The sequence below is a fragment of the Hirundo rustica genome, chromosome 7 (assembly GCF_015227805.2).
Source record: "Hirundo rustica isolate bHirRus1 chromosome 7, bHirRus1.pri.v3, whole genome shotgun sequence".
Taxonomy (NCBI): domain Eukaryota; kingdom Metazoa; phylum Chordata; class Aves; order Passeriformes; family Hirundinidae; genus Hirundo; species Hirundo rustica.
In genome coordinates, this window is record NC_053456.1 from 34,836,398 (window position 1) to 34,862,403 (window position 26,006).

The window sequence follows — 26,006 nt, forward strand, 5'->3', positions numbered from 1 at the left end:
CCTCCATGCCAGGGTAATAATTTATAGGAAAAAGTGCACCATGGCAGAGGGATTCTCCCATGAACAGATGAGGCGCATGAACAGCTGGAGGTGTTCAAGACCAGTGCCTGGAGCAATCTGTGTCCCTGCCCATCGCAGGAGGAGTGGAATGAGACAGTCTTTCAGTTCCCTCCCAACACAAACCATTCTGTGATTCCATGATTATCTGGATTTACCAGCTTGAAACCAGGAGAATCAGCTGCTCACTGAAAATAATTTTAAAAATCTCCACTACTACAGAAAAAAGGCTTTTTCAGGATAGGGTAAAAAAGGTTTGTTTATTTTTGCAGATAGCACAATTCAATTTCAAATCTGGGCATTGCTCAGCAGATACCGGTGGGACGAAGGTACCATGGATGCTTTGAGCACACTGGGATGACTGGGAGGCAGCTCTGGTGGCTGTCCAGTATTTTGTTGATGCTGGGAGTCATGCTGCCCCTCTCAGCTGAAATTTTGAGTGCAGTAATAGATGAGCAGGTTCTGATGAAGCACAGAATGGCAGAAGGAATCAAGACAGATATGGCCCACAGGAAAATAAAGATCTTAGAGATGATTTGCAAAATTTAAGATAGATAAACCCCCCAAAGGAGCATCTCTGGAAGGCAGGAAAACCTCTCACACCATCCTGCTGTGCCCAGAAAGAAGGAGCAAGATGCACTGAGAGATATTGAGAGTTTCTGAAAACTAGAGTTATTCATTGGTCCTGCTGCTCTGGAAAGGTTTCTTGCATCTCTGGTAAGCCCTCCTAGGATTACAGTATGTACAAAAGTCATGGCTTGGTGTGTGCAAAGCTTTACAGAAGTACTTCATATGGCTCTGTATCCTGCTTTGATGTGGGTTTTAATTAGCACCATAAATGTAAGATACATGACTTTTCATCATCAAAAAGAAGAAAATCAAAAAAAGGCTCTGGATTTTGTTTGGAAAGGAGGGTGCAGAGGGCAGCTCTTCTGGGCTAGCAACCATACCGGGGGAAGAAAAATACAACAGGTAATATCAGGGGTGTGTATATCAGTGAGAAGGATTGTGTGTGCGCCCTTCTTTTAACAAATCCACCGAATGAACCTGTCAAAGAAGCTGGGCTGGGAGAGGCTGTCATAGTCCTTCTCCCGGAAGATGGCTGCCCGGTCCCCCAGGCCAAGCTTCAGCAGGACATCCATGTCCACGTCACTCCCCAGAGCCACCACTGTGGGCATGACATCTTGCTTCTTCATGGAGTTGATGGCCTCCTCCAGGTTCTTGCTTCCTGTGATGCCATCAGTGATGAAGACAAAGGAGAGCTCGGCATTGCGCCGGGCAAGTCGCTGCCCATTGCCTGGGCTCAGCACGATGTTGTTGATGGCGTGGATGATGGCTGACCCAATGTTGGAGGACGAGTCCAGGTACTTGATCTGTGCCAGGGTGTCAGAGATCTCGGTGAGGTTGTGGGTCAGTGGGAAGACCACGTTCTGGTCCTGCTCACTGCCGTACTGCAGCAGTGCGAGCCGGGCATTCATGTTGTCGCTGTTGCTCTGGGCCAGTGTCAGCTTCCGGGCCACATCCTCCACGAAGCGGTGGGCCCTCTGGAAGTTCTGCTCCCCGATCCTTTCTGAGCCATCCAGCAAGAAGACGATGTCAACGGGGCGCTGGGTGCACTGGGCTACGGCAAGTTCTGCAGGGGGAAGAAGAAGACAGGAGCTGGGAGGATGACAAGTCTACAGGATAATTTTGGTTGGAGTTGCCTCTGTGCATCCTTGTCCAAAGAAGGACCAGCCCAACCCTGCTGCCAAAGCCTGTCTTTACAGCTCAAAATGTAGGAGCTTTGCTTTTGATGCTCTCAGCTACTGGGAATTTAATGAATGTTAATTCTGGGACTGATGGCAGACCTTAATGAAACTAGACAGGTCTATGCATTTCAGTCCCAGAATTACACCCACTGCCCTACATCAATTTCCAGCTCTTATTTGTGAGAATATCCAGAGATTAATGGCAAGCAGCACCTGCAAACCTCTCAGTTACTTTGGGAGAGTGGTTTACTGTCAGAGTTACTCTCATCAAAAAATCATAAAATCAGAGAATCTCAGAATGGTTTGAGTTGGAGGAAACCTTGATGTTCATCCCATTCCAAACCCCTGCCGTGGGCAGGGACCTTACACTAGACCAGGTTGCTCCAAGTCCAATCCAACCATATAGAATATATGAATATACAGTGAATAAGCTCAGGAAAAAAACAAAAAGGAGAAGAAAGTAGCTGTCTTTGGAGTCAGCTGATAGTCAGGAACCATTATTTCCTCCCTTTTCTGTAGTTATGTGCATTGCTTTCAGTGTTCCCCCTGAGCTGGCAGCAGGGTAACGCCCATAGCATTCTCAAGCAGTTCTATGGCTCTGAGACTGAATCTCAAAAGGGTGAAGTCCTGAAGATGCTGCCATGTTATGTTGCATGACTGGCAAGGAACAGGAGCTTCTGGAGCAGCCCCACCTTGAGCATCCATTGCTGGCAACAGGGGGTAACTTTGGGGGTAGGAGTGTAATGTTAGATTTATTTCCACACCATGAGCAAATCCAGCCTGACAAAGAGCTTCCCTAGTACTGAACAGTGCTATGCCTGGGACAGAATAGTGAATCACAGATTCTGTATGGTTAGAAAAGCCCTCTGAGATCCTCAAGTCTGACCATTAACTCAGCACTATTATGTTAACCTCTAAACCATATCCCTAAGCACCACACTTTCATGGATGACTCCACCGTTTCTCTGGGCAGCCTGTCTCAGTGCCTGACTGCCCTTTCAGTGAAGAAATTTCCCCTAATACCCAATCTAAATCTCCCCTGGTGCCATCTGAGGCCATTTCCTTTTGTCCTCTCACTTGTTACCTCCCCTCTTTTAAAGCAATAACGGCACATACTCACCTCTGTCCAATCTTCCATGAGAAATGTTGCGTAAAGGCATGTTGATGCTGCAGTTCCTGGTATGCAGGCACTGCTGCCACAAGGATACCTCCCCTTGGCAGCACCTGCAATCCTGGTCTTCACCTGCTCTGAGCAGCTGTGGAGGGGGAAGGCAGGAAGGAATCCCCCTTGCAACCACACAGCGGAACACCTACATGAGGGTCTGTGAAAGCAGCTGGGAGCAGGGGCTGCGTGTCATGCCCACATGTTTTTTGAGACAACAAGCAAGCCTGAAGAACTCCTGGCTAAGCAGAGGGCAGCATCACTCCATGGAGCTTCAGAGAGAGCATAGTGCACATCTGACACGAGCATTCCCCAGAGCCATGTTCTGCTCGCTGCTCGGCTCCTCACAGCTGGAGAGGGCTGCCTCTCAGTTGCTTGATAAGGTGCCTTTACTTATGAATTATCCCAAGGGAATGTGAGGCAGCAAAGCCTTGGATTTGTCCTGTTCAGTGTCAGCTTGTCCTGGTTGCAGCTTGTTCCCATTTCTGAGAGACTGAGGACCCGAGCACCCTTTCCTGCAGCAAGATTCTCATCCTAACTGCGAGAGAAGCTCTCAAAGGCAGCACCATGAATTAGGCCAATTAAAATCTTCCTGTCATGCTTTTAACTGGTGCATTGGTCCTTCTTGTGTGGAACATGAATGCCTGTAGCTCACAGCTGAGGGTGTCTAACAAAGGCAGCACAAATAAGCAGAAATATAATTGATATTTCTGTCATTAGCGTTTGCAGAGCAACCCCACCCGTTCACACAATCTTCCTGATGCTTCTAAAACCAGAGGAACTTGTATTTCCTCTATTTTTTTGCAGTGTTAACAGTGGAGATGAAAGTGAGTTGGGGACTGACCTCCCAGACCTTTTTGGGGTTTCCCCCCTTTCCCAGCCCCTCCTATGTCTTTGTGGAGGCATGGATCATCCTTTACCCAGCTCCTTATCTGTCCTTCCTTTGCCCAAGAGCTTCACTGAAGGAACTGCTACTGTGATGAAGTCCATCTGGTTTTATCAGAGGGATTAGCTAGGATTATGCTAAAAAAACACTCCTTCACCCTTTGCCTCAAACAAGGACATGCACAGCACTCCTCATACAAGGAGACATTTTCTCCCTCTCCCCACCTCTAAAGAGCTGAAGGTTTTTGAGAGGAAAAAAACTTTGTTTCCAATGTTTTGCTAGGAATAAATGGCTACTGTGTGATGAAATTAAATAACATCAACACCCCCTTTGCTGAAATCTTCCCTAATTCTCTCTTTGTTGGGCAAAATATCCCAGCCCTGAGATCTTTTCAAATCAGTGGGGTTTGGGAGCTTTTCCTCTGGCATCATGGCTGGAGCAGCTTAACTGCTCTGAGTTCAGTCCTGCATCCCAGCAGGCTAAGTCACACTAATTTTGGGATAAAAAAAATCAAAACAGAATAGGGAGTTTGGCTTTGCACAGACTATCTGGAATATGTGAATTATGACCAGAGTTAGGCACAGGCTGATCTTTTTGCTTTCACCTAAAACACAGTGCACATCATGGAAAGCCCTCAGAAATCTTTCCCTTCTATTCTACACCAACAGCAGCAGAGTTCTCTGAGCAACTTGACCCTAGGAGGAAAAAGTGCTGAAACCTTGGGGGAACACTGCAATAAGTTCAAAGTGGGCAATTCCCGTGGCTGAGCTCAGCAACTGGCTCCAATTTTTACAGCTGGAGATATTACAACCACATTCCTCAAGATGGCACACCTCCCTTGTGCCCATTAAATATGACATTTGCTCAGTATATTTTATTGCAATAATACCATGTCAGTTAGAATAAGTGCTTCTACTTCTGTGTCTGCACACAAAATCCCCCTATCTCTAAACAGAGCTTGAGAGCAGTTAAACTGGAGGTGGGAATGGCACTTGCCTGCCTGACTTTGTGAAACCAGGGGCAGCTGAGCAGATGAAGATATCAAGCCTCATCTAAACACATGTACCTGCAGTGCAGGTGGTGGCTCTGTGGTCTCTGAGCCATAGCAGCACTGGGTGTGGATTGAGTAGGCTCTACTACATCAAGCTTGCTTTTAAACAACTCACATCAGTCAATGAGTTTTGCTTTGGACCGCCTGGCCCCACATAACAGAATATCTGCCTTTTATATATGGACAGGCACATATTGTGGATTATGACAGAGGAAACACAAATGTAACAAGCAGAGAAAAAGGCCAGGGGAGCCCACACAGCTTCTGAGGGACACACTGCCCAGGTGTCAGTGCTCCCCGTGGAAAGGGAGGGTTGCTCCCTCTCCCATCCTTCTTGCTTCTTCCCTCCACACCCCCAGCTGCCCATGAGGGGTTCCACAGACTGTGGTGAGCAGGGATGCTGAGCACCTTGCTTAGTCAGCCATGCAGGACTCAGAGAGAGCCTGTGGTAACTGAGAGAGAGGATGCAGAAGATGCTTTGGAGTGGGTCAGCAAGGACATATGCAGGAAGGTGTGGGGAAAATGCATCATTAGGCCCTCGGCAGAAAAGCAGCAGGGAGAGCAAGAGCATCCCTTGGCATTGCTGGGGAAAACCATCATGCTGGCCAAGCTGGAGGCGACTGCTCCTTGTGTCCTGTCTCCAGCTGAATGCAACCAAGCCATTCCACTGCCTCTGTCTCTCCTGAACCAAAAGCATCTCCACTTGTGCTGTCCCCTCTGCCACACAGAAGTGATGAGTCCCACCTCCACTCAGCCTCTGCCTCCACATGACCCCCAAAAGAGGTCTCAGCATAGCCCTAGCACAGTCTCTGGGTCCCCCACAATCTCACTGTGCACCATTTTGAAGGTGTCAATGAACAAGTCCATCCACTCTTGCCGCTCATTTCCAGTGGCAAACTTGGCTTTTTCCGCGGTAAAGGCCAAAGTGGCCACCAGTTGGGTGTAAATGCTGGGGTCCCGGGATTCCCGCGTGGAGTTTAGGAACTGGGCGATCGAGTGTATGCTGCTGGGGAAATCTATGTTGACTCCCTCTTCCATGGGGTGGAAAATTACTGGGTTTACACTCCCAGGGTTCCTGTCATCTGCAAGTGAGCGTCAAAAGAATATTTTCAGGGCATGCTAGCAATGGCTGCATCTCTGAAAGTTACCTGGCTTTCCTACCTGCACTGCACCAGAGAAGAACAGAGCTAACAAGGACAGAGAAGTAAAGACCAAAGCCAGATTTTAAATCTTTCTGCCATTTGTGTCTGAGGAGCTGAGAGAGTTGCCCTGAAATCTTTCACACATCAACTGGGTGATTCCAGAAATTTACACAGAACCAGAACTCCCCAGTTCCTACTGATCTGGCACAGGCATGATGGAGAAGGAGCAGAGCTCAGGAAAAAGGCCACTTCCTTCTGCAGATGGGATTCACACATCATGTAGCTTAGGACTGTGCTATGTGAAAACTGCACACATGATTCCGTAAGGCGGAAATACGTCTAAGGGACAGCATTATGTGACCTTCTGGCCTGGCACTCAGCCTCCGGGCAGTGACTCCAGTCAAAGCTGTGTGGTGTCTGGGCTTGTCAGGACCCTGAGAGCCTCTGTCTGCACCTGGCCATGCTGAATTTAACTTTGAATAAAACCCGAAAGCTCAAAGCAAATTCTTTTGCATTGGTTAGCAAGACCCTCTCAGGATGTCATGCGATTTCTACGAAGCAAGTGGTTAGTTCAGATTTGCTCAGCATTCAACCCTCCAGCATCCTGTTAGCACAGCAGTAACTGATGAGAGACAAGAGGCTGCGCTGGAAATGGGAAAATCTCAGGTAAAGCTCTGAGGCAGCATGGGGGGAAGACAGGCTCTATGTGGTACCTGTCCTTGCCTGTGCTCTGCTGGCAATACCCAGGCTGAAGCTGGGGCAGTTGATTTGCCCCTCCAAGTGCCAGAACCACCATGCTGAGCAATGGGGCCAAGAATGGGGCTGGTTTAGCTGCTTCCCTGAGCTGTCTGTCCGGCCAGTCCACAACACACATGCATGCATTGGATGTTCACTGGCTCCCTCACATTCCCACCGTCCCCACCCAGAGGATCTGCATGGGAATTGGCACAAGCTCATGGAGTGTTCTGTGAGAACCAGAAAAGCTCCAGGCTCTATCATGTGCCTTATGTCCTGTCCCATCCCATCCAACACGTTCCCTTGCCACAAGGGAAGTATGACCACTGCAAATCCTTCTAAACGATGACAGCAGCGCAACACGGACCATCTGGTGTGGTGGGTGGGAGACTCCTGAACCTGTTACTTAAAATTTCATCTCCCAGACCTAGAACAACTTTTCTCATGCTGAAAGGGGACTTTGACAGGAAGCCAGCCTTACCCAGCCACTCTACCTCCCAAGTTCTCTGGGGTGCACGTCTTGCCCACACTTAGCCTGGTTTGTGTATGGCATAGCTTAAGGGATTCACCGAAGAGGGAACCCCCTTAGACGCCACCTCACGATGTTCCTGTTTTGGTTCCCAGGGCTGCCAGGCACCAGCGAACTGTTCTCACCTTGCATCAGGAACAGGAACACCTAACTGCACTACACGGAAAGAACCGACAACTTTGCCCTTCTTTGGAGGGCTTTAATGTCCCAAGCCCAGGGGAAATGAGTGTGCCAGTGCTTGTATTCCTTGGAAATGGGAAGGCTGCAAAGACCAAAACCTTTGGAGACACCTGAGCAATCACCAGTGCGGCTTGGGGATGTCACCTCCTTGTGCACAGATTTGCAGGCAAAGCTCCTCAGAGGACATGGCAGAGGAGCTCAGCATCTCAGTTGGACACTGTGCCAATACACTGTGCCATTACACCCTTCCAATGGGCAGGTGCAAATACTCAAAATACCAACAAGATATTTTAGACAGGAATAATTATAGATTTTCTCTGGATTTCTGTACATCCTGGAACCAGTTTTCCTTTTCTTTGCATGGAAAGAAAGGGACTTATTTAAAAATGAAATTTGATATTCTGTATAAGGCTCAGTTGAAGCCGGGGACTGCCACAAAAACATTTATGGCAAGAGGAGAGATAGAAGTTGCAGAACGGGCAAAACTGTGATCCTCTATAAACTTTGTGTGAAAAGTGGACCTCTATAAACTTTGTGTCTGTTTAAATACACTCTGTGCATCTATAGTATTTAAACAGACACAGGGACTCAGGCAGACAGGTTCTCTAGGAATTTGGAATGCACATCTGCCCCTTAACAAGCAAAATGTGAGCAAGTAAAACTACCTTCAGCACACAGAGCACCAGAGGATCCTTATAGCATTTTCCTTTAATACAACATCCTGAGTTAATTGTTAATTAAATACAGCCAGCATTAGAGAAGCCAAAGCTTTAGGTCCACTACGTTGCCATTTTCCAGCTGATCCCTAATATCTGCTCTACCTGTCACTCCCAAGGAGCGTCCTGCTACAAAGGTCACTTGAGTGCATGTTTAGCAAAGGGATTTTGACTTGAGTTTGGAGGTTAAAACCTGGTGGCTCCCAAGAATTTGGATGGGGAGAAATAATCAGGGATGAGCCATGCTGGTGCACTCATACAGTGCACTCATACCTACCTGTGCAGATAACACAGAGACAGGAAAAGAGGAGGAGATGAAACCCTGGAGCCTCTCCTCATGTAAAGTAACACTATTTCCCAAAATCCTTCCTTCCAAAGGGATTGAACAGGGTTGCGCACCCCTCTCCTACTCCTGAGCCTCATGCAGTCTCCCCCCAGAGTCTGTGCAGATGGCATGAAGCTACCTGTAAAGTTTACCTGTCTGACAGGGCAGCTCGGGGCAGACGACCTGTGGATCTGGAAGGAAAAGAAACAAAGAAAACTGAGCCACGTGTTGCCATCCCTCTTTACAGCTTGCACAGTCAGAGTGACAGGACAGGGTCTCTCACAGGGAACACCAAAGGACTGCCCCAAAAGGTTGGTTCTTTTGTATCTGAGCAAGGACTCTTAGTTCAGGGCTAGGGTCAGACCCCACCATGGATGACCCAGCTGCTGGCCAACCTGCTGGGACACATCTCTGCCCCCTACCCCAAACCCTGGGGCTCAAAACTCCAGCTCCATGCAAGGACAGGGACAGACCTGGGCAGAGCACATCCTCCATCTTGTCAATGAACTCCTCTGCCACCAGGTCTGAGAAGAGCTTCATCTTTTGGACTCGCTGGGGTTCATTGCAGGCGATGGAGACCAGGGTCTCACTCTGCTCTGGCTGGTCGAACATATCTCCTATGCCGATGGTGTTGACCACCACATCTCTACCACAAAGAGCCCCGAGGTTCTTGTCATCATCCCGGGGGTCGTAGCGCCCGTCTGTGATCACCACAGCGAACACTTGGGCTTTCTTTCTCCTGCTTTCCTTGATGAGCTTGTTGTAGGCAAACTGAAGGGCAGATGGTGTCCAGGTGCCTCCAGCGATCCACTCCAGGCGCTTCACTGCTTCCTTGAAGCTTGACAGGGAATTGATGCGCTCGTCATCAAGCTTGATGGCTTCAAAAGTCCCCTCGTGACTGTACTGCACCACCCCAACACGGGCACCTGCCAACGAAGTGTCACATTACTTGGCTCTGCATCCTTGGGGAAAAGTGGAGAGTCAAAAAGCTGCCCAATTGGTCTGAAAAGCCATGGAAAAATAACCATTGAGGCTGAAAGGATCCAAGACCCTTTTCTTTTCCCCATGCCCCACTGTGTCCCCATAAAGTTCAGACCTGTCTCTGACTTGGGGTCCTTGGCAATTGAGCCCAGCCTGCTGACCACATTGACGACAAAATTCTTCTCCAGGGTGAAGTTGGTGTAGCCGATACTCTCGGAGCTGTCTATGACAAACATGATGTCCAGGGCACCGCAGCGCTTCTCACAGTCTGGGGAGAGGAGCAGGGGAAGGGAAACACAGGGATCAGTGATGCAGGGAACCTTCTGGTGACCCCCTGTCCCAATCCCTCCAGTGGTTGTTCCCCTTCCCTGGGGAGAGGGGATGTCAGCTCACCACAGCATCCGCACGTCTCTCGCACGTAGGTCATCACGTCACAGTCCTGCCAGGAAAGGGGTGCAGGGTCAGTGCTTCCCTCTAGGGCAAAAGCTCCCCTTTCCCTTCCCACCCACCCAGCCAGGCCTCTCCCCTTTTTCCCTGGCTCCCGTGGGAAGCCACAGGCCACCTCTGCTAGGCAGCAGCAGGACCTCATGTCCTGTTTCGTTCTTGGGCTGTGCACAGAAAAGCCATAATTGGCCCAGGAGGAAGAGTAGCAGGGTTACTTACAGTCAGACCAGGGTCTCCTGGTGGGCCAGGGGTCCCCTGTAAGAAGAGCACAGGGATTTCAGGCACAGTTTTCCCAAGAGTTCTTTTTCTGGGAACTAGATGTCAGAGCCATCAAAAATGTGGCTTTTTGCAGACGGGGAAGGCCCACTGTGAGCCAGCAGACACATCTAGCAGCTGTGTCCCCTTCAACAGCATCTGCTCAGACACAGTGCCATGGGACTGTACCTCAGGGCCTGCTTCACCAGGTGGACCACGCTGTCCAGGCTCTCCTCCTGGGCCAGGATCACCCTGAGGAAGAAGTAAAGAAGGGTCAAATGTTTCCTGGGCATTGTTGGTAATGCAGCCCCCAGTATTCAGGGACCTTTCTGACCCCCTGGTCAGCCTCAGCCCTGCTAAGCACAGTCACCAGCCTGCCACAGCTGAGCCTGTGGACAGGAACTGGGTAGAGAGTGGCAGTGTCATCCCCAGCACATGTGGCTGGGTGTGGGAGGGGTACACTGACCCTGGGGCAGTACAAGGAGTCTGCTTACCGGCTCCCCCTTCTCTCCTTTGGTCCCTTGTACTCCTTTGGGTCCAAGCTCACCTCGTCCTCCCTACTCGATGGAACAAGAAACAGATCTGGCATGGAGCACATCTGGATGTGCTCAGGCAGAGGCTCTGCTGCATCACAAACACATGCCTGGCTGGCCTGGGAGAGCATCCTCTAAACCAGCAGCTCAGAGTGCAGAAAACAGTGTTTATACAGACATTACCCCCCCTCAAAAAAAGCCCTGCAACACGTTTTTCATATGATTTCAAAAGGAGATGAGCTTGGAAGATATAACCAGGCTCCAGCTGCAGGGAACATCCAGGGCAGCTGCTGGCAGGCCTGGCTCCTCAGCCATTAACCCAGAAGGCTTGGAGACAACTCCTTGGCATTCCAGTTAGTACAAAAATACAGGTGATGGAGACAAGCACACTCACCTTGGGTCCTGGCTGCCCCTTCTCACCCTTGTCACCCTGCAAAAGGAGGCAAGGGAGAGATTAACAGCTGTCCAGGACTGGCACCACACTGTGTACCCATACACCCAAAGATTGCAGTGAGGGGCAAGCTGAAGAGCAGCTGTAGCTGATGCTTGAGGGACCATCACCATGACTGGAGTTGGGGTCCCCACCATCAGATGGACTGTGGCCAGGTTCAGTCCTGGTGTTCAAACCCCCTTCTTCTTCACAGGCTCCATGTATCTGTGACCCTGAGCACTCTTCTTCCTCCTCCCCTGTTTTCTTAGTCTGCTCAGATCCAACAGCAACACCGACTCAAACAGATTTCCTGACATGTTGGATGAGGAATACATACCTGAGGTCCTCTAGGTCCAGGGTAGCTAAAGCCAGGCCTGCCTCTGTCACCCTTTGGTAGAAAAAAAAGACCTGTGAGATAAATAACCTGTCCCTTCTGACCTGCTTCTGTCTGTGACAGTTACAGTTATTTTCATCTTCTCTGGGGGTGAGACACCAGCAGGAGTCAAGGCTTCTGCAGCTGGCCCTGAAGCCCTGGGAACAGCTTTGCAGAGCAAAGATTTGCAGGATCTTGGGTATGTCACATGCCAGGGATGCCCCTGAGTTTGCTCAGGGTGAGTAGCGTAATAAGAGCTGCCTTGGCCAGAGCAAGACCTACATCTCTGCCCCATAGGCAGGCTCAGGTCTGATTCTGTTTTTGAGGTACACAAGTTTCTGCTGTGAAAACTGCCTTTATATATATATATATATATATATATATATATATAAATAAATAGGAACACAAACCTGCCTTTTCAAATGCAGAGATTTATTTATGAACTTTACCTTTGGTCCTGGTGGTCCAGCATCACCTCTTGGGCCCAAGTCACCGGGGTCCCCACGTGATCCCTGCAGGACAGATTTGGGGAGAAGGTAGGGAGTGAGTGAGGATGTTCCCTGCTGCCCCCAGCACACAGGGGACTGTGCTGGAGAAACCAGCTCTCCAGATGGTGCTGCAGGATCATCTCCCTTCCTGAGTTTACTGTGGCAGTGACTGTCTCACCAGTGGGGTTCCCACATCCCATAGTGCCACCTGGATGTCACAGCACTACTGCCACAGTGGCGTGATGGACTAACCACAGACCCAAGACAAATGGGTGCTTGTGGAGTCCCATCTTCCCCCTCCCCAGTGACCCACCCACTCCAGAGATCCCTTCTTCATTGTCACGGGAACACCCAATTTTTAAGCCTCCTTGAGAGAAGGTCATGCAGGTTCTCCTTGGGAGAGACAGCGCAGGCAGCTTGTGTCAGTAGGGCAGGCTCTCACCACAGGAGGAGGGCATGGTCACACACATGCCCAAGTGTGACTTACTATCCTGCCTGGCTCTCCCACAACGCCTGAAGGGCCTCGGGGTCCTGGCAGTCCTTGCTCTCCCTGCACAGAAAAGAAAGACACAAGAACACAGTGCATGAGGAAGAAAGCCAGGCAAGCTGCCCTGGGTGGCACCAGTGCTCCCCCTTCCTCTTGGCTGTCATCAAGCCTTGCTTCATGCTTACCCTCGCTCCTTTGTTTCCAACCTCACCAGGCAGACCACGAGTACCCTCTGGACCAGGATCTCCCTGTGAGAAGGGAAAGATATTCCTAGTCAGGGATGTCTCCAATGCTAACTGTGTGAATGGCAGTGCTCCATGATGCCCTTCTCAAACCTAGTGTTTCTTGGTTTGAAACAGTGTCAGGGCAGTGTGCCCACTGAATGTGACTCTCAGCCATGAGCTTTTGTGCCCTTTGCCCTCTCTCTGGACCAAACGCTGGAGGAGGAGGCTGTAGCTGATGCCAGTAGCACAGTGGGAGCGCAGCACAGTGGGGTCTGCATTCCCAGCTCTGGTTCTGCATGGACACTGCATGGTCACTGCATGGCTGGGCCATAGCACATCACGCACACCCCAGTCCTGTCCATCTGGGGCTCATTTGCAACAATCCAGGCAGTTGCTTTACTCACCCTTTCTCCTATACCTCCAGGAGAGCCTTTGCTGCCTTTCGTTCCTGGATCTCCACGTCGCCCCTTGGCAGACACAGAAGTCACATAAATGGGGTGAGAGGATGGATGTCACCTGCACAGTGACCCCTGGCTGCCCTCCCTCCTCCCTCTGGGCCCAAGAGATGTACACTTGCCCCCTGAGCAAGTGTGCTCCCAGCAGCAGTGGAGCAGGGATGTCCATGTTTCCTTTTGGGAAGCTACAGACAGACTGTTGTTCACCACAGTGACCGCAAGCATGCCTGGTTCATTCCCTCAGGGTTAAAGACTATGATTTATTTCTAGCTCATCCAGTGTTGCTTTCCCCACTGGATCTTGCACAAGGATACAGACTGGCTGAGTTATGGCCCCTTGGTGCCAGTGGAGCTGTGTCAGGCATCCTTTCCAACCCACTCTCCAAAATTTGCAAGGCCCCATCACATTAACTTGGGTCTGCGTGGCACCACTGATATGTGACACTGCCCTTTTCACAGAGCTCTGCATAATGGCCACCAGATCATCATTCTTTGATCTCCTGCAAGAAGCCAGAGGTTTGGGGAGCTTGCCAGGGTACAACCAAAGTGTCCCTGGGCACCCACAGAGGCCAGGCCTGGGTGGTTATATGGGAACACAGGATGCTTCTCTAATGTGAATGGTTAACATCAGGCTTTAGGATTATGAGAGTTCTGCTCTGTGAGGATGGGAGAGACAAGGAGATCAGCATCTGCACATCTTTTGGGATGCACGAAGCAGAACAGGGGAGTTTCTCAACACTCATCCATGAAGCTGCCTCAGGTTCCTGTGGTGTGCCCAATGTCCAAGGATCTGTTCAGCCACTTACAGCCTCTCCTTTGGGTCCAGGAGGTCCCACTTCACCTTTCCTTCCCCTGGCTCCAGCAGGCCCTTGAGCTCCAGGGTTGCCTGGAAGTCCCTTGGAGAAGAAAAAGAAATGTAACTTGTTAGAAAAGAGGTCAAAGTGTGCACACACACCCCATTTTTATGCTGTGTCAAGCAGTCCCCCTTGAGCAGAAATGTGTATGAGCAGCAAGGTTCTGCTTCCACACACCCGGCATGCCCACATGGCACTGCCATGAGCAGGGCCTCCAGCCTTGGAACAGAGTGATCCTGTGTCACCTTCCCTCCATCAGCTAACAGGTTTGTCAACTGTTCCTTACAGCATCCGTCCAGTCCTGCCCAAAGTCAGAGGAGCTGTGGCTGCTCCATCCTCGGAAGTGTTCCAGGCCAGGCTGCACAGGGCTTGGAGCAACCTGGTCTTGTGGAAGGTGTCCTTGTCCATGGTGGGGGGTAGGACTGGATGAGCTTTAAGGTCCCTTGCAGCCTGAACCGTTCTGTGATTTTATGAACGGACCACAGTAACACACTGGAGACATTTGAATGCTGCATGAACCTACCGGGCTTCCTTTTTCTCCTGGAGGCCCCAGGGGTCCACTGCGACCAGGCCGGCCAGGATCCCCCTGAAACAGCCAGAGAGCCAATGGTCATCACCTGCCTTACCAGCACATTGCACCATGAGTAGCCCAAGGAGCAAGGCCAGCAAGGCCCTTCCCTCAGATCCTGTGCCTGGTGATGGGCCTATGGGCTCCATAAGCAACAAAGGATTTAGGATATATATATAGATATATATATATATATATTAAAAAATATAAATACAGGTAATGGTGTTTAGCTGTCCCCACTGTCTGCCTCTGCTCACACCCTGCTGTCTGTCCAGAGCACTTGTACCTTTATGCCTGCATCTCCTCTTTCTCCTTGGTCTCCTGCATCTCCTGGGTAGCCATCAGGGCCCTGGGGAGGAAAATGATAAAGAACCACACACTTCACATTGGGAACACTTTCCATGCAGGATAAATCAAATAAAAGTTTCTAATCAAATACCATTTCTAAGCCAGTGCTTAGAAAGTTGCTCTAGAGGCTAAAGTAGTTTTTGCTTGTTGCTAACGTTGATGAAAGGGGCAATTCCTCCTCTCTGTGTGGAGGGAAGGGCCACAGCTTGTTTGTCCATGGAAAGGAGGCACAGAAAAATCAAACTGTGGTCTCCATTCCAGGGATCCCAGGTCTGGGATCAGATTATACAGCTAGTAGGAAAACGGGCCAATAACCTCTCGTTGGCCATCTTTCTACATACGTACCTCGCTCAGCAGCTACAAAACTGATGTGCTGGTGAAAAAGTGCACCTACCTTGTCACCAGGGTCACCCTTGCATCCTGGTGGTCCAATTCTCCCCAGCCTGCCCTGGAGAGATTAGATTCAAAAGGAAAAGACTGAGAAGTTATAGTGGCTGAAGAGAAAACACAGCTTTTCTTGCTGACAGTTAATAATATTAGCATCATCCACTGACCTTATCTGTCACCATCTAGAGAATAAATAACAAGTGTATTCCTTGAACAGGGAGAAACATGGAGAAGAAGAAAGCAGATCAAAGGAAATCAGGGAGGCTCATCCCATGAGTGTACCCTGAGAGATGGGAATGTCCCTCGAGGCTGGATTTGGTGGTTACTGATGTCCAGGGTTGTGCTGGTCCTCTCTCATGCCTCTCCTGTCAGAGCAGCTCAGGTGTGCAGCAACCACTCTGCCTGACAGATGCCGTGAGAGAAGGGACTGCCCTGCTCTGTCCCAAAACAGCTCTGTCACCAGTGCTGAGACAGCTCTGGGATAGAGGCTGGGGAGAATTGAAGGGCTTTAGTATTTTAGAGAGTGAGGGGGACTGAAGGATGTTTTAGAGCTTCAGCTGCACTTGAGGCATGAGAAAAACTGTTATTACCCAAAGATACACTGGGCTGGGTACAAGAAACTGTGCAAAGCCAGGGTGTGTTGGCCAGTGGACAAAGCCAGGGTCTTTGCTGTGAGGCCTTTGAACTTGGTTTAGGGCTTTAATACTAAGTACAAGCTGTGGTTTATGGATGAAGTGACAAACTGTCCTGAAACCCAAATTTCTGAAGCTTTCTGTGGTCAGAATAAGGTATCTACACCCAAATTATCTGGTTTTATCAGCTTTTCAGCAGGAGCACAGACCGGGTCACACATCCAGGTCCTGCAGAGAGCTTGCTGACAGAGGGACAGCACTTAATGGCATGGAGCTGTGTGAGGGATTTAGGCTGGATATTAGGAAAAGGTTCTTCCCCCAGGGGGTGGTGGGGCACTGGACAGGCTCCCCAGGAAAGTGATCACAGTCCCAATCTTGCCACAGCTCAAGGAGAGCTGAACAACACTCTCAGGCACAGGGTGAGACTGTTGGGGCATCCATTGTGAGATGGACTTGATCTTTGTGGGTCCCTTCCAACTTCAGCATATTCTGAGACTCACTCCCGTGACCTGAATTACTTCATGCATTTCTAAAGGACATGCAGAAAAATGTAAAGATAAGTTCACAGAAACCTCTGTTGGAACAGAAAGCCAGCATGTGGGATAGCAGAAACTAAACACCCTGTGGGGATGAGAGAGGGTAAAGAAACAGAATAGCAGCAGCAACATTACAGGATGCTCCCAGTGCTCCCAGTTACCTTCTGTCCATCTGTGCCGTTCCTTCCTGCCAAGCCAGGGGCACCCTTGGATCATAGAAGAAAGGGATCTATTAACACATAGTCCAAGGGTTTGGGAGCTGGAACAACGTACAAGTTAGAAAATGTTCTTTCTTACCCTCCGTCCATCAGATCCAATTTCTCCCTGCGAGAAGAAGAGAACAGGAAGTCAGACACTGCCTGTATCATGCCCGTCCCACACCCTCCCCCCCTGCCCTTCATTTCATACTAAACCCATTCCTGCTTCATCAGACTGTGATCAAAGCCTGAAAGAGGAGACAGGCTTTGCAATGCCCTTGGAAATCCCTCCCCACGTCCACAATTATAATAGGGTTGTTATCCTTCCCCATCACAGCTAATCTCTCAGCTGTGCGTCAGAAAGGAGTGTGGCCCCTGCTAAGTGCCCAGACAGCCATTCTGCCTCTTCTTTCTCACCTTTTCTCCTTTCAGCCCTGGGACACCCTGGACAAAGGAGAGAAAAAAGATAAATAAATTGCTGTGTTAGTGCCTGGGGAATTGGTGGGAGCAGAGTGCAGGAGTCTGGGGTGGTAAATGCACAGGTGAGAGGGAGAAGCAAAGCTCCCCTTGCTTTACCAAGAATCAAGGAATGCAAAGAGCTCAGCCATCAGCTATGGGATTCTTACCTTGGGACCAGGGTATCCGATTGGACCTTCAATACCTGGGTCGCCCTTCGGGAAGGAAGGCACAAGAAGTTAGCCTGAGATCATCAGAAAAGTAGTAAACAGAGGGGAGGATTTTCCACAACTCACCTGTCGTCCCTTCAGCCCGGGGGAACCCGGCTCACCCATGTTCCCCTTTGCACCCTAAGGAAAAGAAAACCCAGCATAAGTCTAGGCTTGGTGCTGATTGAGAAAATGGCAGTTTCTGTGAGATCAGAGCACACAAAGCTGGAGCAGGATAGTGGGACACCCTATGCATGTGAGAGCTCTACTCTGAGAGTAGGGAGCTCAGTGACGACTGCTGCCTCAGTCCTAGTGTCCTCAGGTGCTTGGGTGTCTCTCTGCAATGCTGGCAGTGCATCAGCCTCGGCACAGACATGGGCACACCAGTATCTCCCAGGGCCAAGACAGATGCTGAGGGGAATTTCCCATCTGCATGCTACCTGAGAATGCAGCTGAGATGAGGTCTAGGACATCCTGAAGTGGCTGTGGCAAGCAGGGGCATTATTGCCTTTCCCACAGCTTAGAGCAACTTACCTTCTGCCCTCGGTATCCCTTGGGACCAGGTGGACCTGCAATCTCCAGGCAGCTCATCTTGTAGCACTGAAATACAAGAAATTAAACTGAGGTACTGATTGTGTGCATCCCAAACTCAGCTTAGCTCTGCAGCCACGGCTCTCCATGTGCCTCTCCCCATCAGGGCTAAAATCTATTGGGTCAGAGCTGAGGCAGCAACAAGCACACAAAGAAGTGCTGCCTGTAAATTAAGAGTGGAAAGTTGCCTCGAGTATGTTCATTATAGCTTGGCTGTGGGCTCAGACTGGAAGAACAAGACTGACAAGTGTCAGAGGTGGTGGGGGCTTGCTCATCTGCAGTCATCATGGGACTGGCTTGTTCTTTGGAGCACCCCCTGCATACTCCCCTCTCTGTGTGCCAAACCCTGCCTATGGTACCAGCAGAGCAGGAGCTTCACCAGGGGCAGCACTTACGGAATATGCCTCCAAAGGAATGCAATGAGTCTATTCCGTAGACCAGAACCCACTGCAGGTGAGGGGGAGGCAGGCATGCTATTATAAACCCTGGATAAGGGAATGTGTCCCCAGACTCTGCCCTGATCTACGGGTGGGCAGTGACCCATCCCACACAGATCCATGCTGTTCTGGGGTCTGAGCTGGTCTGCTTAAGTTGCTGGGGCAACTTAAACCTGTGTCATGTGGCAAAGGCATAAAGATGCTGCTCACTCACCTCACCGTAGGCTTCATGTTTCTGCAAAGGAGAGAACAGGAGGAAGAAGATCAGTAAAGGTGCTCAGTCCCGTGGGGGAGACAGCACCCCACCCTTGGAGGAGTGTGTAGTGGTAAGAGAGAGGAGGTGGTAAAGGTCCCCTGGCTGTAAATATGTCCTCTGGAGAGCCCCTGATTAACAGTGTCTCACAGCTGGGGTCTCAAAGACCGTGCTGATGGTGAGCATGTGTCTCAGCGTGGCACTCTTGCACATGCCCCTAGGTGGGGAACAGGCTGGGGTGTGGCCTGGTCTTCAGCAAGAGCCAGGACTAGGGGGACAGCCTGCCCAGACATGCTGGGAAATGGAGGTACAAACCAAGGCATCCTGGCTAAAACCCAGGGGTGGGAAATGGGCAGGTGAGAGGGGAAAAAAAGGCTCCAGTTTCCCTACTAGAGGTTATCTCCAAAACCCAATAGAAGGGAAAGCATCCCCTATCCATGAGCTGCTCTTCTTGTGCCCCCCCATTCCCCTCCCTGCCCCTACCATAGCCTGGATGATCCTGTCGATGGTGTTGACGTCGATCTCCAGGGTGTCTCTCTGGGTGATGGCGTAGTTGTTGCGGTACAGCTCATGCGGCAGGTTGGCTATCTCCCGCAGGCCCTGCTCATACACCTTCTCGCTGGGGGCCACCGCAAACAGCTTGATGCCCATGTCTCGTGCCCTCTCAGCCTGCATCTTCATCCCCCCACAGGGGCTGCCTGTCACGTGGCCATCGGTGATGACCACCGCAAAGTTCACACCGTTGGCCATCTGGGTCTGGATCTGCTGGGTCATGTTGGAGATCGCACAGTCTGTGAAGGTGCCCCGGCCCAGGTACTTGATGGCAGACAGCCTGGGCAGGTAAATGTCCTTGCTGCTTGTCAAAGGGCTGTAAATTTCTACCACATCTGAGTAATGGAGCCCACCAAACTGCCAGGTGATATAGACTTGGTTCTGGTAGAGCTCACTCTCCAGTTTATCAATGAACATGGGGATGAACCGCTTTATTTGGTCCACGAGGCTCTGGATGGGCACAGTCTGAAGAGCCACGCTCTCCGAGGTGTCAATGATGAAGTAGACATTGATGGGGCAGTTCCTCTTTTCTGCATGGGGACATTTATTCAGACCATGTCAGAGCACTTCGTGCACCCCCTTCCCTGTCCCCCAGACACCTGGACCAAGTGTGATACCGGAGAAAGCACAAATCCCATCTAGTTCTAGAAGTCACACTTGTGTTTAGGTCAGACAGTTCCCTACTGACCAGGACTTCTACCTCCTAAGATCTGCTATAGAACCACAGAATAATTAAGGCTGGAAAAGACCTCTAAGATCATCGAGTCCAACCATTAATCCAGCTCTGCTCAGTACTGGATCAATCTTGAAAATCTTGCTTTTTTTGGTAAAAGTCAGGCTGGACCTGTAAATCACCTCTTCACTGTAAGTGAAAAGCGAGGAAATCCCCAGATTTAAAGTGAACAATTTTCTGGCATCAGATAGAGAGCTGAGTGCTGGAGACTGAATGATGTTTGTTATTGCACCTGCTGGGAGAGACTACCACTGTCAGACCCCAGCTCTTCCATCTCTACCTCTCTGCAAAGCAAACCCGGAAACGTGAGTTTGGGTGGAGGACAGTGCTCCCCACAGATGGATTGTTACCACAGGAGTGCAAAGGGGCAGGGGAGGTAGAATGTCCCACTTTCAGTTCCTGGCAAGCAGGTTCTACAACTGAGCATTGTTTTTGTTAAAACTGCTGCCCACAAAGGTGACCCAAATTATTTGGTTAATACCTGCACAGGAGGTAGGACTGACATCTCCAACATCCACATCAAGTTGAGCAGCGTGGAGAGGAACTAGGAGAGTGGGAAACACATAAAGGAGAGTGGGAAACAAGACCTGCTGGAACATCTCAGCGGTCCCTCAGGATATTGAGATGCCTGTGGGAAAACACAAGTCACACATTAAACATGATGCACAATCTCCTGACTCTGCTGGCACGAGACAAAGCCAGACAATGCTCCTTGTAAACCCACGGAGTGAAAGGAAAATAAAAAACCTCTTGAAGAAATGCACATCTTCAGTGCTCAACCCATCACCAGGCCTCCAAGGCCCAGCTGCATGTGGGAGTTTATGACAATTTAAAGCAGCAAAAGAGTTAGAGATCTAGTCTGAAATGTTATCAGGAATGTATGGAAGTGTTCAAAGGAATGCGGGATTTGAAAGGGTGCTCTCAGGCAATACTCAAGCAACACTTGTCACCAGCATGGAATATGGAGGAAGGGGAGGTGCTCACCTTTGTGTCTAGAGGACCCCAGAGCCAACCAACATGGCCCTGTGGTGGCCCAGAGATGCTTCTCTGCATGGTGGCCAACTCAACACTAACCAAACAGGGGCATGTGGGATGTCTGTTATCAAAAAAGACCTGAATCCAGTCCAAAAAGAGAGCTTCTTTCTTGAGTGGTTTTTATGGGTAACTTTTGGAAGAATCCAAGGCTTGAAGGGGCATTGAGCATGTATTTGGTGGCATTAGCAATGCAGGAGGAGGGCACGTGTGCAATGTAGCTGGGTTGTTGCCACAGCTGCTTGAGGAACAGCACTACTGAAGAATACAGGCAACTCAGCCCTCCCTGGCATTCCTTGAGACCACCCTCCATGTGGTGCCCCAGCTCTTGCCTGGTGGGACATGGCCTGTTCCCCTTTACAGTGCCAGCTGCAGTGCACCACAGGCTTCTGCAAACTGGTTTATGGTGGAAAGGTTGGTGTCAGTCTCAGTAGGGCTGCTGAGACCCTACAATAGTGACAGCCTTCCTCCTCACTAGGGCTTGTGCTTATGAAATAATTGGGATTGTTCAGTCTAGAAAAGAAAAGGCGTGACCTTACAGCACTTGCTGGTACCAAAAGGAGCAACAAGAGAGCTGGAGAGGAACTTTGCACAAGGGCCTGGAGTGATAGCACAAGGGGGAATGGCTTCCCATTGCCAGAGGGCAGGGTTGTGGGAAGGAAATGTTCCCTGTGAGGGTGGTAAGGCCCTGGCACAGGTTTCCCAGAGAAGCTGTGGCTGTCCCTGGATCCCTGGAAGTGTCCAAGGACAGGTTGGATGGGGCTTGGGGAAACCTGGGACAGTGGAAATTGCCCCTGCCCATGGCACGAGTGGGTTGGGATGGTCTTTCAGGTCCCTTTCAACCCAAACCATTCCATGATTCTGTGAAGTCCCTGCACAAGCCAGTGTGGCTCAACTTCCATTGTAATGCAGAGAATAAAAGCGGTATGGTAAGGATAAAACACTTTCATGCTAAAGGGGTGTTTTAGTTAAGACCAAGATTTCACCCCTGTAAGGCTTTCCTTGTTTTGTTTGCCCTTCATAAAACAGGGCTGCAGGAAATCCTGATCTTTTGTAGGACACAACAGCTTTGAGCCTTCAGACAGCATCATTTTAAAGCCAGCATTTAGCTGAGGAAGACGGAGACATTAACTTTTGGTGAGGCTGGGAGCACTGAGGGCTTTGGCCAAGTGTCTGACTCATCAACTGCATCCTGAGTTTAACCACCTCCCTCTCTCCCTCCTTCTTTCGCTCTGTGTGCGTGGGTGGGAAGGCACTGTGGAGCAGAGCAGTTGGCCCGCACAGGCAACCAGGGCCAGCTCTAGCACAGGACAGCTCCTGTCCATAGCCTTCAGGGCCTGGGACTGGGTCAGTGAAGCACCATGGCCTTGGACTCTCCATGGGCAGAACGACAAGGCAGGAAAGCAACTCCTGAAAACATGAGACACAACTCACTTCCCTGGGGCCCTCTTGCACCGTCTCCTCTATCCCACTCTTGCACCCTGAGCTACGTTAGTCTCCTGCTCTCCCAGCATCGCACCTGGTATTAACCCCCCTAGATACAGAGTGGGGGGCTGCTGGGAGCTCTAGTCCCCACCTCAGGGGCTTCCAAGGCTGGGTGGGTGATGCTGCCCATTCTGTCACCCTTAGAGCACCACCAGCTGTTGTGATGCTGTTGCAAACCCTGTAACATTTGATATTTGACTTAAAGTCCTGCCTGCCGCTGCAAGATGCTGAGATGGAAACCTCAGATTTCACCAGTATTTCAGACTGTTTTCTGCATGTTGGAAGCAAATTTTGAACACAAACAGCTCAAAAAACTAACGCAAAGAACAAACTGGGCGCCGATTCATAATACCTGAACAATTGGGCCTGCCTCTCCTGTTCTTCCTTGACTTTTCTCTCTCTGCCAGAGCAGGACCTTTGTTCCTATGAGGCCTTCTCTCAGTATTTGTATTTTTTAACGTATCGCCTCTATCCCCTTGAGATGCACGCAAGGGAAAACCAATAGGAAATCTCAAGCAGTGGGTCCTCTGAACATTTTTTGAGGGTACTATTTTGCACCGTTCTCCCTGAATGAGGGTCTTGTGCTCCTGCCTCAGGTGCAGAAGAATGTATGGCCTTTTCTGGTCCCACACGGAGATCCCAGATGACCTGGCTGTTACGTACATAACTGAAAAATATATGCATTTATCTAGACAGAGCCCTGCAAAAGAGTGGCCTTGCAGGTCGACCCAAGTTCTGTGCTTGCTTCTCTTCCCAGCATGAGGAACTGAACCAAAAGTGATATTATGGCAAACAGTTTACTTGCAGTGGCTCAAATGCGCAAATTATATCCGATTATTTGCCATCTCACATCTGATTATCACTTTGAGCAAATCCCAATGCAGTGGAAATGTCACCTCATGCATCTGGCCAGGCAGAGCCATGGTCTGCCTTATCCCACACACTGATATTCCTGAAGTTCCCCCTGGTGCACAGTGTAGGTCTCCTTCGGCACCAGAACACCCACTGTAACTGAGCAAACTGTTCCCCAAATTCGCAGAAAACTAACACTGCCTTCAAAGAACTTATCTAAAGTCACATAAATGTAAAGCCACACAAACTGCATTACTTTCAAGAAAGGAGAGTTATGCTGACTCTGCTAGAATATGCAGAATAAAGTTTGAAGCCTCCCTGCTGCTCAGTCCCAGCATTTTCCATGGCCGTGCCCAGCAGGCAGTGCCTGTGGTGTCACTCACTTGTGCATGCAGCATTTTCTCCACTCAAATGCTTGATAAATGAAACTAGAAAAGAAAAATATATCCCATTTGGAACAAAACTCTTATAAATGCACCTCCTCTTCCCTCCCATTTGGGTGCCTGTGGTTTGCACACTGCACGAGGAGGGAATTTCAGCGCTGGTTACAGCCACTATCCAAAAGTGCCTTGTTATTTTAAAACCTGGGTGAGCATCCAGGGGAGACGTTTCAATTACAGGGATTCCAGATCTTCTCCAGGTCTCCCAATGTAATCATCCTGGGATTTCAGCCAGGGAAAGCCTGGGCTGCAGGAAGGCTGGGGGGAGCAAACTCCTGCCACCAAGTGAATTGAATTCACAAGCATTCCTAAATGTGCTGCCACCTCCCAACACAGAGGAGCTTGTGCTGATGTGATTCAGCATAAATAGGAGGCAAGGGCCACAGGTGAGTCTAAACTGTATCTTCTGAAATCCCCCAAATGAAGGGGGAATCACACAGCAGAGCAGTTCACTGCCCTGCTGCTATCACTTCACTGCAGCTGCTGAACTCAGCTCAGTTATCCCAGGGAAGACTTTGGTTCAACAAATCTACCCCCCTTCACTGAGGGATTTTCTAGACTTGTGGCCCTGGCAGTTAGTGGCCCACGCTACTTACATCGGGAAAAAACCCCAAAACCTTGGAAAAACGCCCAAACTAGCCAAGATATGAAAGTAAAGGAAAAAAAAATTATATTTTCTTATAGCAGGTACCGTCTAAATGTGAAATAGACATCTTGCTGGAAAGCTAGTAAGCAGCAGCAGGCACAGGCTAAAATTTCAGAGGGATTTCTGTTATTCCCAGCTGGAGCGCCCTCAATAAGTAGCCACAGAACCCCTGTACTCGGAAAGAAAATGTCTGCCTACCTGGAAAATCAGGTCATCAAAACTTCTCCCCAAATCCTTCCGCAACGCAAGGAGAAAGGACTCTGTGGAGTGGCCGGTGTCGGGAAGGCTCCCGCCACCCCGGCTGGAGGGTGGCTCCGGGCTCTGGGCGCTGGGATGTGCGGGATGAGGGGCTGGGGAGGAGCGGCGGAGTAGTATCCAGCCCAGTCCCGCTATTTCCCGGCGGTCTGGAGCTGCCTCTGGAGTTCCTCCTCCTCCAAAATCGGTCGGAGTCCGGTTTGCAGTAGCTCCGAACATCCACGAAGAGTCACTGTGGGTCTACCGAGACCTGGCAGGGTCCCCTCCCCTCCGCTCCCACGCGGCCCGGGATGGGCTGGGGCGAGCTTGTCCCCTCTGGAGCTGAAGGCATCTTTGACGCGAAGTGGAACAAGTCTCATTTTTCCATGATGAGAGGCCCCTTTCCAGGGTTGGTATTGCTGCCCCATATATTTATTTATACCTTCAAACAGTCTTTCTCTTTCTCCCCCCGCCTCTGCCCCAGCGTCCTACTCCTCTTTCCGTCCTAGTGATGTGTCCTGAGTGGAACAAATGAAAACAAGAACATTTCAAAAAAGAGCAGCTTGCACAGAATCGTGGAATCATTGCCTTTGCAAATATTCAAGTCTTGCTCAGAGTCAGCCAAGTCTGAGTATTACCTGTTTCTATTAATTAATTTCTGGGTTTGGGTTCATAAAATCATGGAATCATGGAGTGTTCTGAGTTGGAAAGGGTCATCGAGTCCAGCTCTTGGCCCTGTACAGAACAGCACCAAAAATCATACCATGTGCCTGAAAGCACTGTCCAAACACTCCTTGAGCTCAATGGCTTTGTTGTTGTAGTGCCTTTTTAATTACTTTTAAATTCACAAGCTATTTTTAGCTCTGCTAAATTAAAATTAGGGGCAGATGTCCCAACAAAAAATAGGGAGAACAGCAGTGACTTTCAGGAACACAGTGTGCTGTTCCTTGAGCAGTAACTTTGTTTTGGAGAGCAAAAGAAGGATTTTGTGAGGCTGTTGCTTTCCAGAGACTCTCCTGAAGCTTTGAATGGGTTGGTCCCTTTTCCTCTGGAGCATCTTTAGTGGAGAGGAGGGGTCCAGCTTTTGCTGACCGTGATTTACCAGACAGCACTTGAGATATCTGAGCAAACCATTCACCTGCCAGTGATCCAGTGTGCATGTCACATTCCCAGCCATTTGTTTTGCCTGCTTTGCTGCTGTGTCAAAGCTCAGTTATGTCCATGGGTACCCACCCATGATGCTTCTAATCCATCCAACGCAGCTGTTTCTAGGTGAACCTGCCCCTGCAGAAGCTGTTTCTCCAGCAAGAAGCCTTATCACAAACAGCTGGACAGCACATCTGTCCTTTGTAGTGCTGGTGAGT

At 50.0% G+C, this 26,006-nt stretch overlaps 1 protein-coding gene across 2 annotated transcripts; it reads right to left on the minus strand.

The window, feature by feature from the left end:
- Positions 1 to 298: 298 nt before the first annotated feature.
- COL6A2 (collagen type VI alpha 2 chain) lies at positions 299 to 24,860 on the minus strand. Of its 2 annotated transcripts, none has more exons than XM_040069464.2 (28): positions 24,607 to 24,860; positions 20,435 to 20,581; positions 19,152 to 19,750; positions 18,630 to 18,650; positions 17,922 to 17,987; positions 17,475 to 17,528; positions 17,349 to 17,393; positions 17,140 to 17,166; positions 16,823 to 16,849; positions 16,687 to 16,731; positions 15,365 to 15,418; positions 14,909 to 14,971; positions 14,578 to 14,640; positions 14,007 to 14,096; positions 13,151 to 13,213; positions 12,708 to 12,770; positions 12,523 to 12,585; positions 11,997 to 12,059; positions 11,512 to 11,562; positions 11,139 to 11,174; positions 10,706 to 10,768; positions 10,401 to 10,463; positions 10,176 to 10,211; positions 9,906 to 9,951; positions 9,628 to 9,780; positions 9,005 to 9,457; positions 8,684 to 8,722; positions 299 to 1,690 (listed from the first exon to the last, which is right to left on the minus strand). In XM_040069464.2, the coding sequence occupies exons 2-28, from the start codon at positions 20,550 to 20,552 to the stop codon at positions 1,083 to 1,085; spliced, it is 3,072 nt and encodes a 1,023-aa protein (XP_039925398.1). In that variant the 5' UTR covers positions 20,553 to 20,581; positions 24,607 to 24,860; the 3' UTR covers positions 299 to 1,082. The 2 variants fall into 2 exon arrangements, with proteins under 2 accessions (XP_039925398.1, XP_039925399.1); XM_040069465.2 differs by lacking the exon at positions 299 to 1,690 and adding an exon at positions 1,698 to 5,986 and having other exon boundaries at positions 24,607 to 24,855.
- Between the last annotated feature and the right edge of the window lie 1,146 nt (positions 24,861 to 26,006).

Excerpts from the sequence above, each read along its gene's own strand:
- COL6A2 (XM_040069464.2), bottom strand. The coding sequence starts at position 20,552 with ATGTTCCAGCAGGTCTTGTTTCCCACTCTCCTTTATGTGTTTCCCACT. Across the intron at positions 14,641-14,908 it reads GAGGAGATGCAGGCATAAAG|GGGGATCCTGGCCGGCCTGG; the intron begins GTACAAGTGCTC and ends TGGCTGTTTCAG. Across the intron at positions 11,563-11,996 it reads CTGGACCACCAGGACCAAAG|GGTGACAGAGGCAGGCCTGG; the intron begins GTAAAGTTCATA and ends TTTCTACCAAAG.